The 12,548-nt window shown below is 47.8% G+C and overlaps 1 protein-coding gene across 18 annotated transcripts in view; it reads right to left on the bottom strand.

The window, feature by feature from the left end:
- Positions 1–12,548, bottom strand: part of EPB41 (erythrocyte membrane protein band 4.1) — an 88,297-nt gene that overhangs the window by 11,797 nt on the left and 63,952 nt on the right. For 16 of the 18 annotated variants that reach the window (XM_064524965.1, XM_064524956.1, XM_064524955.1 and 13 more), the window contains one exon: positions 10,542–10,721. In XM_064524965.1, the coding sequence (XP_064381035.1) occupies positions 10,542–10,721 (180 nt within the window). Of the gene's footprint in view, positions 1–8,635; positions 8,687–10,541; positions 10,722–12,548 lie in introns of all 18 variants that reach the window. The other 2 variants (XM_064524960.1, XM_064524959.1) reach the window with 2 other exon arrangements.

Consider the following 12,548-nt stretch of genomic DNA (forward strand, 5'->3'; position numbering starts at 1 on the left):
TTACCCTGACCAAGAGGGGGAATGAAATCCACAGATAAAACAAAGCAGATTAAGCAGCTACACAAACACAGATCTGTTTAAGAGACAAACATTTGTACACAGTAAAAACAACTTCCCGGCTGCCTCTCGCATACAGAAAAACAATTTTGCATTTTGGAAGCACCTTGCATGCTGAAAGCAATAAACGAACAGAAAAGCTGAAATGACGCCTATGCGGTACGTGTGCTGCTTTTCAGCAGAGCAAAGTGTGGCAAGAGACATGCAAGCTATAAAGACAGAAAGAAATCCTGATAAGATCAACTGACCAGATGCACTTTTCACCTTGCCTTCCTATTCCACCTTTCAGAAGTCAGACTAATTACCAGCTATTGCTTTCTCTATATAATTATCTATTTATGCACACATTTTTTTAATAATACAACGGTGTTTGTTGCTGTATTTAAAAACACAATCTGCATCTAGGCTAGAAGAGATCATCTTTTTACACAAAAAAAATTAAGGAATTTGAATGTCTGCTGCGAATTCTGATCTTATCAAGATTTTTTTTTTGATTTGCAAACGCAAAAGCATTCCTGTTTTGGGGCCTCGGATGCTGCAGAGTCCCAAGCACTCCTTGAGAGCCGGGAAAGTTGGGAGGACCCGGGCTGCGAACCACACAAACAACTCATTCCCTGCAAAACAAACCCAAACCGCCGAAATCAAGCACGAAGCAGACTCTTTGCAGAAGCCATACGCAGTGGCGAGGACACAGGACAGGATGCAGTGCCCGGACAGAAACGCGTCGAACCCAACGTGAACGCCCGCTACCCGGCTCCGCATGAACTGCTGCGTGCCCGATGCCTGCTGCGAATACAGCGCAATTTAAAAGCTACGGTGTAAACAGCAACACGCAGACCAAGAACTCAAACAGGGGATAAATTAATAACAGGATCATGTACCTGATACTAGATAGTGACGGGATTTTTTTTTTTTTTTTAGTGGTTTTGCATAAAAGTACGTTTGCCTTTATTTTTTTTAAGAGAAGCCATCATTTTGGATCAGGATGCTGTCCCACGAACTAGCTGCCCTCCCCGCTCTGCAGCACCGCCCCGGCTCCATGACCCGTTTTCTCACTTTTTTTCCTCTTTTGGAGGAAGGCGTGCGGGAATACTTCTGCAGCCAGCGCTGGCAGGCTGCTGCCTCTCTCCCCAGCAATTTGCAGTCACCCTCAACCCAAGAGTCTCCTATCTTGCAAGGCACTTAAGGACTGATAAAATTCAATTCTAGCCAGTTAGCACTTCCAGTCACCTTCTAATTCAGCGTAGCGGTGCCGCAGTGACGCTGGCACGTGTTATTAGGTTATCCCCAAACGAGAACGCACAGAAGCTAACGAGCTCGGTGTGAGCGTCTACGGATGCACAAGGAGAAGATGTTGGCTTTGCAGCAAGCCACACTCACCCGTAAGAGCTCCCCAGATCACCTGATGAACGCTCCCATCTCACAGCTGTCAAAGCACTTGAGTAAAAAGTATTATAAAGCAGAAAAGAGATATCCTTATTTGACAACAGCTGCTACACCTTATAAAGCTTCTTTGCCTTAAAGACAGAAGTTAAGAAGTTTAGAACCTGAGCAACCAAATTAAACGGCATTTCAAAACTGGTGGCCTTCGCATTTTTGGACAAATTTTGCGATTGCCATTGATCAGCTCACACCATATCGGCCAGACTGGCCAGTCCAGTCATTTCAGAAGGAAAAAAGCCAGTTTGACCAAAGTTAAAGGTAAGGCTACGAAATACACAGCAGGCTAAAAGATTAAATTGCTGTCGCGAACACGAATCCCGAGGTGTTATGGGATACACAGCAGCCACGTCCAGTCCACTGGATCGACCGCTTTGCAACGTGAAACGACAAGCTCGAGACCAAAAGCAAAGTTATCCAAATAACATTAGAGCAACGTGATTCCAGAAGCATTTCCTCTCCCTGCTGCCCCCATCCCTTTCCCATCTCTCTGCGGACCAGGTACACTTGGATGCGGGGCATAAAGCTGCGTATTTCTTGCTCCAAATTCCTTCTCCGGAGAAAAAGCCGCTGCTGGCATTGCACACGTGGCCGCAGATTTGGCGGCAGCAGCTGCATTTCACCCGCTTTAATTAAGTACCTGGTAGAGCGCTGGGCCTTTGGTTCCCTCTGCACACAAGGCCAGGCTTAAGACAAGCCGGATTTAACTCCAAACTGAATTATTTTGAGAGCGGGTATCACCTCCAAGGGCAAGACTTGCCTGACTCCTCTCCACGAGAGCATGAAACCCGCAGCAAAGCGTTGAGCTCTCCAGGGAGCGACGGCTCCCCGGGCCACGCACTGCGTCCCGACTTAGGCTCTGATGGCAATACTGAATGTTAGTCCGAGGAAGTCGTAACACAGGTCATATATGCCTTTTTCTTTTTTTTTTGTTAATAAGCAGTAGAAGAGGAATCTGATTTGCAGTAACATTTATTAATGATAAATGTACATATTTACAAAGAAAAATCTGAGAAAAAATACAAAACCAAAAAAGTGTTCCAAAAGAGAGCATTTTAGGTAAAAAAAGAAAATACTTTTTAGTCCAATGAGACTGTGTACCACTGTGAGGAGACCACAGACACAAGGCGGCACCAACCCAGGCCACTAAGCCTGTACCCAAAGCCTGCTAGTTCGTCCCTCCAGCTTTATAAATCAAGAAAAAGGCAAACGGGGCATTAGAGAAAACGCCATTGCCTGGTTCTCCCGTGCCACCGGCACTATGAAGTACAGACCAAAGAGTTCCCAACCGAATCACTAACCAATCTTTGAGCTTTTCAGGAAAATATCCTACCCCAGTCTGTACATGAGAACAGGCATGGTCCACTCACGACCCACAAGCCTCCAAAGGCAGGAAGAAAGAAAAACCAGTGGGGTAATTCTCCAAGTGACAAGTCACTAACCTCGGTGTAACCTCAAAGATGCTTTCTCTGTAACCGTCCCGAGGAGCCCGGAGGCACAGGCACAGGACCGACTGCAGCCAATGTAACCACAAAAATCCACTTCTCCTCTTTATTCCAGGATAGAAGGACAAATACTCAATACCTGCTGCTTAGGGTCATCACTAATCACCATGCAAACTGCAAGGCAGAGCAAGGAGGCTGAAGGAAACCGGTCTCAGGCTTAGCTGTTTCCGTGTCCTACCTTACCGCTCCTCTAGGGAGTCCTCGGTTCATCTCGACTCACTGGGCAAAGAAAGAGCGACGTGAGATGCAGACAATTCCAGCTGTCTACCCTGATTTACCTCTTCACTTTAATTAGAAAAAAAAAGTTCCTGTTTACGCTAATACCTATCTCTTGACTATCACCAGCTATCATCACGGACAGAAGCCCACACCCAACGCAGCCTCAGAGTTTCACCCGAGTTTCAAGTAATCAGTCGGGCTCAGGCGTACTTGGTGCTTCAAAACACTCACGCCCGCCTTTTCCTGGAGCACAAAAGCCCAAGAGGCTATTCTGCGTGTTAGGTGGGATTCAGAAAAGCCGACGTTAGGGGAAGATTCAGGATAGGAAGCGTAGAGCCAGCCACCAGCTTCATGATGCAGAGTTGGGGGGACCGAGTCTTTTCCCAACCGCTAACCAAGTCCACACGCGAGCACCAGAGAGCCTCGCCGCAGCAGAGATCAGCTTGCAAAACACCGCAGAAGTCTAATTAACACCAACACTGCTGTCAGCCTTCAAGCAGCTAAATCGCTGGCACGTCAGCGTCACTGAAACACCGTTTTCTGCAGCGCTGAACAGCCGGGATTTCTTATGGAAACCTGGATGAGGTCAGACGCTGCAGACATCTCCAGCTTCCCTTTGGAAGTGATAAATCAGTTCTCCAACGCTCACCGTCAGTGCAACAGGCTGCAGTAACCCTGACCACGCAAAAAAACGGTGCTTTATTCCTACCCGGCTAGGAGCTAGCGGTGCTGCGAGGGCAGGCGCCTGGGTGGCTTGTCTGTACTTTGCAGCACGTTTGTTCCTGAGGGGAAAAAAAGGAGCAAAGTAGACTTCTTAGGTCCTTCATGAAAGTCCTGAGACCTCTGCCCTTAAACTAAGCTACAGCATGGTAACTCTCATTTTGCATGTGTATGATGTTAGTGATCCTGGCACTTGCTTTCCATCCTGTATCTCAAGTCGACGTCGAGCAAAAGCAATGAAATCGGGAAGCAACCAACCCAGCGAAAAACACGTACGAGACACAAAATGCCCCGAAAGGAGACCCTATCCCGACCGCCACGGGGCAAGGAAAAAGAGGGAGGAGAGAGGGGCAACGAGGCTGGAGCACAGCGGAGGGATCACAGAGCCGCAGAGTCCCACCGCGGCTTTGACCAGATGAGCTCTCCCTTCCCAATACGCTATAATCTTTCTCCGTCCGGATCAGAAAAGATCCCATCCACCTGCATGAACGTAGATCAGCTCATCTCTAAACTGCCATAGAAATATAAAGCGTTTGTTCAGTTTCTTTATGCTCTTCAGTGCGAATTGGTGTATAAATCCCCCAAATGTTCCTGAGCATTCTCAGAATGTAAAGAAGTTTTTTTGCTGATGATAACCAGCCTTATTTCAAGATTTAAATAAATAATGAAGAGAGATCGTTTTAATGAAGAAGTTAAGAGCTGAATTGGACTGACCGGCAGAGCGCATCTCTCACTGCCCTGGGATGAATTATCCTGAGTGCTACGTTCCAAAATCACACTGGGCAAAGATTATAACCTTCGGGTCCTTTGGATACGGGAGACAGAGCTACAGAAACCCTGGCTTTGCAAAAGCCACTCTTATGGCTTCAAAATACTGATCATCTGTGCAGGAAGATATGGTGCAATAATCTAGGCAGTGCCCCCTGCAACGAGCCTCCGAAAGCAGCAGCGGGGCAGCTCGCCAGAGCAATGGCTTTTAAAAGGAAGCGGGAGTTGTGTTTAAGGAGAAGCAGTTCTCCTCCAAGAAGCACGGACAGGAAACGGACGGACAAAGAGACCAAACGGTCCCCGCTTTCATTGCGCCTGCTCCAATTTTGCACAGCTTACAGCAGCGATCTGAGCCCAGAGCATCCCCACGCTCCTTGTGCACTGCAGCACCCACCCCGCCGCGTCCTTCCCCAGCTCCCTGCTTTCTCAAGACAAAACCTTCCTAAATTTCATGCTGAGCCCTCCGGAGCTGCTCGGCGGTTTGCCTCCCTGGCGCAGGGCTCCCGGAGCTCGCGGCTGTGCAGGGACACCACCGCCATCCCTCCCTGCACCCGCGGGGACCCGCGGCTGGGCACCATTGAAGCCTGGCAACCGACTGGCTTTTGCCATCGTGACGGCTGAAAGAGGAAGACTGTGTATTAAAGGCAGTGTGTTCGGAAGGGAAGAATACTTTTCCACGGAAATCGGCGCTCACGCCAACCAAAGTCCTAAAGGCACAAACCGGTGAACTAATCAGAGCGCGTGGGCAAATCAGAAAGGTTCCCGCGAGATTAAAGCAAAGCGTTTCACTAACAACCTCAATTTCTGAGACAGCGCTTCGAGCGCCTCATCCTAGACGCCGAGAGTAAGAGATACAGCCCACGTGTGTCCTGATTTACCGCTACCCTCCCCATCAGACGGCACATGCCAAGTTGGGCACACATCCTATATGTCTTATGTCTTTCCCAGTAGGCGTATTTTTCTAGCTTCCTAAAGTAACACTGTTCACACGGATACAGATCTATAAACGAATATAAATACATATATTTATATATATTCACACATTTGAGTCCCTGGAATAAAGGACTGTTCCTTTCTCTTCTACGCTGCGGGAGCAGCTGCCAACACCGACGGTCCCGGCGGCTGTTCTCGGAAGTAAATGTTTCTATACCAATTCTCTAGAGAAAGCAACAGAATGCATATTACTAGTGAAAGCGAAGCGGTTGGCTTAGCTCAGTCCCATATTATTATATACAGAAAAGAAACCCCTTAGACACAAAGTCCCGTCTTCCCTCCGGCTCGCAAACAGCTCTGCTCAGCCCAGCTGAGCAAACCCCTGGCGCTTCCTAGCTTGGTCACCTCAACTGCCAAGTTGACTCGGATAACCAACAGCATCATCCAGACATTTACATTTGTGTGTTACAAACAACGGGCAGCATGCACCGGTTTTGCCGGAGAAGTCGAAGCGACGGATGGCTTTAACATTAGGACTGTGTCCTGAGCACGCTCTTCTTTTTTACACGTTTGGGTAAAATGCAACAGTAGTAAAGTCAACATGCTGAAGGAGACATACTTAACAGCAGGTTATTCCATTTCTGTGACCTACGCAAACATGCTTCGGTTAGTTCCACACATATTAAAAAAACCACATCGGAAGTGCACCAAGACCACGAGGTTCAGAAAAAAGGATTCATTTAGGTTTACAATAAATATCTGCTTGTAATGGGTTTTTTCCTATCACATGGCGTATGTTCATCGAAACGAGAACAGGGGTGTGAGAGGGAAGCTGTGATGCTTTGCAAAAGGCAACGCTGGGAAAAGGAAAAGCTGCCTGTCCCTATCTATAAGTTAACGCTAACAGCAGCATTGATGATCAACACTTTTTCTTTAAATATCAATCTTGGTTTCCTAGATAAGGAGTGGTTATGGATCAGATTTGGTGGATTGCTGTAAAGCCTCGTCAGGCTTTTTGGATCGTTATCAAGTGTCCTTCTGCTTGTGAATAGTTTACTTTTAAAATAACAAGCTTAGTAAGTCTTCAGCAATTGCTATGTGAAGTCTAAAGGAGCTACAGAAGCAAACATCTCCCATACACGCACATCTCAATCTGCCCTCTTACAGCTGAAGCCTTTGCAATCAGTAACATGGTTTGCACAGTTCATTTTTGCTTACAGAGCACTAGGAAACTTCAAAACGGATCTGGCAATCCATTACCACTCCTGCCAGGCCCCAGATCGCAGCTAGGCAACGAAAAACAGCGGGATCCACGCTCTAGTCGCAGGGTGTCCCTCCCCGGGACAACGGCCTATGGAGATCAGAGCCCAGGACAAGGAGGATGCAGCAGAGGCTACGGCCAAGATTTCGGGAGCTTTGGTCTTGAGGTTTCAATAGGACCCTGTTCCTGCTCAGAGAAAGAGCAGCCACCAAACAGTCAGTGCTATGATCACAAGAAAAGACATCATAACGGGAATACGCGGAGAAGGAAAAATGCTAGAGTACAGCTGACACTTTTTGAGCGATTTCTGCTCTTCAGGAATTGGAATAGAAACCTTTGGAAGAGTTTCTTCACTTGCTTGCCGGGGAAAGGCTGTCTCAGTAGGTATCTCCTGCTTTTTTAGTTTGTCTTCATCCTGTACTAACAGAGGACGTTCCTGTGTCTGCTTTCGTGGTAGAAGATCAAGAAAGACAGAGAGAGATGAACAAAAATGACAGATGAAAAGTGCCCAAAATGATACTTGGAGGTGTGCAAAGGGATAGGACAGTCTTCCTGCCAATTTAATAATAAACCGCTCTCGAGAACCAAAGCTCTGGCAGCTCAGATTGCAGCACCGTTGACCTACAAAATATGGTTCTCTCCTCTCCATAGAGCCCAAGGATCTCTGCATCATGATCCCGTGTGTTTTGCAACTTGCAAGCAAACCAAATGGGTAGAACCGATAAAGTGTTTTGGAGTTGGAATGGTTGAGAAAGAAGTTAAGTTTGTTGTATTACAAATAGAAATGGCATAGTACAAAAGGTGGTCTGTGACAACTTCCTATTCTCTACTGCCCTTAAAAAACGGTGCTTGTTAAATAACATCTGACATCTAGACTGCAGTGCAGATACAAAACTATTTTTGAAAGTCCTGATGATAGTATCAAAATTTCAGTTGTTTTGAAAACTCCATTGTAACGAGCAAAAAATTGTTACATCTTAGAAATCCAGAGTGTGGAACAGGCATGATGTCAGTGCTAGTGTCCCAAACTTCCTGAAGTTGGCTTCACACATTAGCACATTTGTTTCTGGAGTCTGAAGAACGTGAAAACCAGAATGAATAAAACATCACACAGGATCATGCAAGGGTTTAGCACTTTCATTGAAGAAAGAGGAGATTGTGGGAAATATTGCAACCTATCCGGTGCATCTCCACGCCTTCAGTTTGCCAGACATGGTCAAAGCCAGCTGCACCTATGAAAGAAAAAACTTGGCTCTGAGCTCTCTCAGCTGAGCTAGCCTCCTCTGATCAGTGCGGTATTTTGGGACTGGTTCTTTGCACACCCCCAAGTGATGAGTATCAGGGAGAAAGTAGCTGGGAGACTGGGCAGCAAAAGAAAATATAAAATGCAAGAGTAACATGATCATTAAAACAAAAACGGAAAGAAAGACAACATAAAAAGAACAGGGTACAGTTAAACTTTCATAATTGCTTTTCTCTCCGAATACACGGTTACATCTTTCATGCAGCTTTTTCGAACCGGCCATGCACCAAAATAAGCAAATCGCAAGCTGCAAAAGCTGCAGCAGTGCAAAAGTCCTTTAGGTGTTAGGTCTGGAGGCTGTGAGATATGAAACTACTTAATGTAGCCAAAAGAAAAGTGTTATTCAGCAGCTGCTGTCGAGTTTTTGCTTGGTGCCATTGCAATAGCAAAATCCTGGTTCAGAAGCACATATCAGAACAGCAGCTTTACCTCAAGCCCACCAACCTGTCTCTCAGAAGATAGGACAGTGACTTTCTTGACCTGGACACACAAAGCGTGTAAGGTTCAGTTTTCTTGCAACAGAACATAGAGGAACAGCAGAAAAGCAGCCCCTGGCAGAACACCCTTTTGTCACTAGAGCAGCCTTAAGATACCACCGTGAACTGTAGAAACGGGATTATTTTGCATTACGATTTACCATCCTTAAACATTTTACACTGATGTGCAGGTGAAGTAAAACATCCTTCCCTGTAGGCGCCTTCTCTCTCACATGGTCAAGCTGCATTTCTGGAAGTTCACAGCAGAACGTGTCAACCTCCAGCTCCGAGCAAGACCATTTCAAAGGTCACCTGAAGAGCTCTTGGGAATTTCCACAAATGCAGATCAAGAGCTGACACCAATCCTAGTGTGGCGGTGGACCACTGCAGCCGGGGATGGGAAAAGCCCACCCCAGCCAGTTTTCATGAAGAGCAGGCCCCCAGGACCTCACATGCAGTCACCACGCAAGAGTTTCTTCAAAAACAACCAAGAAAGTAATTCTTGAGCTGCAGCTGCCGAGTTTGAGAGCCGCTGCTCTACTCCACCTGCACATCCGTGAATCGCGTGGTACAACGGGAGCGCTCGCCAGCGCTCCTGCTGTATCCTGCTGGGCACATCCCTGCAAAATTTACGCTAAGACTCAGCAACCAAACGGTGAAGTCCATCCATGCGTTAAACGGGTTAATTCCAAGGATGACAATCAATCCTGACTAGTTCATCTTCAGGGCTTTGTTTTGTTTTTCAGACCGGGGAAGCAAGCTCTACAAGTGTCACGGCCAGTGTCTGGGCCCTGGGGAACCTTTCGTAAACTTGAGCACTAAAAGCCTCTTGTATCCATCCTGGTAACTCTCCATCCACAGCAAGATTATTTCTGTTTTGAAAGTACCACCCTTGCAATGGTTTGAAGATCAAATGCAAGTTTATCTGCAGAGCTGTTGGCAGGAAGGGGAGAAGCTAGGGTTAAGTCAGAAGAGATTTTGCCACGGTTTTCACTGTAGCCAGGATTTAATTTCTCCGCTTCAAGGAAAATTACATTTACTGTTTAAGAGACTGACTACCAGGGGCTCCTAACTACAGTCTCACTCATGAGCTTGGGTAATCTGAGCTGGGTAATGCCAGTATTAATATAAACAGAACTGTCAGATACCAAAGAGGAAACAAGTTGGCAGAAAGATCTCTGCTGCTCTGTCTCAGGTTTGAAAAATTATCTTTTTTAGGGAATTAGCAGGGAGACAGTGAAGGCTTTTGTAAAGAGAAAGATTTCCATCAAGCACAGACAACCCTAATTTAGCCACATGGAGTCTTTTTGAAGGCTCCACGCAGTATCCACAAGGGTATGTGCCAGCAGACCCTAATGCCAGAGTAAATTCAGTGACACACAGAACTCTCTCCAGCTTAAATAACTTTAGAGTAGAGCAAATTTTTAAAATTGATACCATCCAAGTGTTTCTCCACTGGATTACTTGCAATATTACCTTTGAAGTTACAATTCCCACCAGCTCAGGGATTTTTTTCACATTTTGGGGAGCACATTTCCTGCTACCAGGAATAAGCTGGTCCCCAAAACAGCCACCTGAAGCATACTCTAGCAGTCCAGATGACAGCAACGCCAGGAAAAGCAGCATCAAAACCAGGTGAAAAACTACTTTATATCCCCCCCGCCTCATATTTTTGTGAAACTAGCATTAAAGCATTAATACTTTCACAGACCGCTGTCCTTGTCGGAAGTCACGCTAAAGATACCTCCAAGCAAAACCTACGGGGCGTCGAGGCTGAATCTCAAGTAGCAGAGCCGTCCCACGAACGCCGCGCGCTCCTGCACGAAGCGGATGAGCCCCCCGCGCCGCGCGGTACTCACTCCATCCGCTCCCGTGGGAATCTGCCCGTTGACGTTGAGGGTGCGGAAGGGGGAGTGGGCGGACAAGCGCTTGTCCCATTCGCTCGGCCGCGGCTCGGGGACGGACTCCATGAAGTTCTTCTTCAGCTCGCTGATGTTGGCGTGATGCTTCTTTATTTCTTCTTGGGTCTTATCTAGATCCTAGCATTAAAAAAAAGCAGAATGAAGGCAGAGGCGCAGAGAGGGGCACCGACAACTGCCCGCGCGCTGCCGCAAAGCAAAGCCGTGCTCAGCGGAGCGCTTGCCGACTTCCACCGATTGTGCCCACGCTGTAAACGCGCAAGGGGAACCTTCTCTCTCCTTTTATCCCGGTCTCGTATTAAGCGGGCCAAACTGTGGCCGGCACGCAGCGGGGTGGCTCCTTCAGGTATGGGACGTGCCATCGGTCATCTCGAGCTACACCAAAAGAGATGACAGCCGAGCTGCAACCTCCAGGCTTTGCCGTACGGAGGATTTCCTTTTTTACTTCCGAGGCTACGTTGTTAAGGTTCTTTGATTTCGTGCGTTTAAGTTGGGTGGTTTTGCTTTTTCCTCCCCTCCGCACGCCTGAATATTCAAGGGAGATCCATAAATGTAGTCAATGCTGAAGAAACTTTTCCCCAATTTTACTCATTCTCGTTATTCCTATTCTCTGTCATCTTGTCAGAAATTATCTTTGGTCCCACTATATACCCCAATTACTCTTTTTTCCTCTCATCTCATCCCTCCAGGAGCTACCATAGGAGGTTTTAGACTTCTGAACCAAAGATGAGATGACGGCCCTCTAAAATTGAGCTGAGGATTTACTTTATGCCGGATCAATCAAGAAACTCTCGCTGAAAACGTTCACCTAAGAGCCGGATTTCTACTCTGTGGTGCCAGTTTACAGCATAAATGCACAGGCTTCAAGGCAAGTCAGCTCTGTTCGACCAAATTGTTTAAAAATAGCCTTTCCTTGCAAGCAAAACAGACTTGTATTTAGAACAAAGCTTTTGCATAAAAGAGGCTTAAGCCAAACAACAACTTTTCTGGACAGTGCCAAAAAGCAGCAAGCCTCACCCACTAGAGAGGGGGAAATTCAAGTCAGGAAAAGCATCACTGGCAAAGTTCACTCTTTTTGCGCTTTTAGTTGTTACGCAGCCTGTTGATTTTATAAGACGGGAGAGCAAGCGTTTTCTTGAAGCAAATGCCTTCCCAAAAGGAAACCCCCCCTCCCAACATCCGAGCCCCGGCAGCTCCCCGAGACACGCTGCCTCCGGCTTGGAGTGCTGGAGGCCGAGACGCCTCGCGAACAACTTTTGCTCTTTTTGGCACAGTTCTGGGGAAACGACAGTTTCGGCATCGGCCCCAGATAAAAGCACAAGGCAAGTGCCAGCTAGTTAGGAAAAGCACAAAGTCGTCCGCGGAGGACGCCCCGGTAGACTCTGGGAGCCCCGCACGGGTCGAGGAGCCCCGCATCTGCTCCAGCTTTAGAGAAGAGAGAAAGGCCACCTCGACTACCTGCCGCGGCCCAGCAAAGGTCGATCCTGAAAGTCTGCAGAGAAGCTAAAGCCACAAGGAGATACGCGGAGCCAGAACCGCTCCCGAAAGCGTCTTAAGGAGCAAAGCTCTAGCCGCTAAGCTTCTCCTCGGGTTTTGCCTTTCGGTAAGACTACGGAGCGCAGGTCACCGAGCACAGAGCGCTAAACGGCGTTCGATAAAATAAGCAACAGCTCCTAGAGGGTTTCTCCGCAAGCGGTCGCAGGTCTGCCGGCGATCGTCGGAGAAGAGGGGACGAAGGGGGTGAGCCTGGGAGCACCTGCAACAGAACCGCTCGGAGCAGCAGCGGAGGCCGAGGGGAAACGCCGGGAGACCCCGCTCCGGCCTCGGGCTAACAGGAAAAAGCCATTTAGAAGCCACGGGGACGGAGGAGACGCCCGAGGCGTTGGAGCTGGCCTAAAGAAAGCGGCGGGCACGATCTTCCCAGCGCTGCGGTGGCGGCCGGGCTCC

The sequence above is a fragment of the Dromaius novaehollandiae genome, chromosome 23 (assembly GCF_036370855.1).
Source record: "Dromaius novaehollandiae isolate bDroNov1 chromosome 23, bDroNov1.hap1, whole genome shotgun sequence".
NCBI lineage: Eukaryota > Metazoa > Chordata > Aves > Casuariiformes > Dromaiidae > Dromaius > Dromaius novaehollandiae.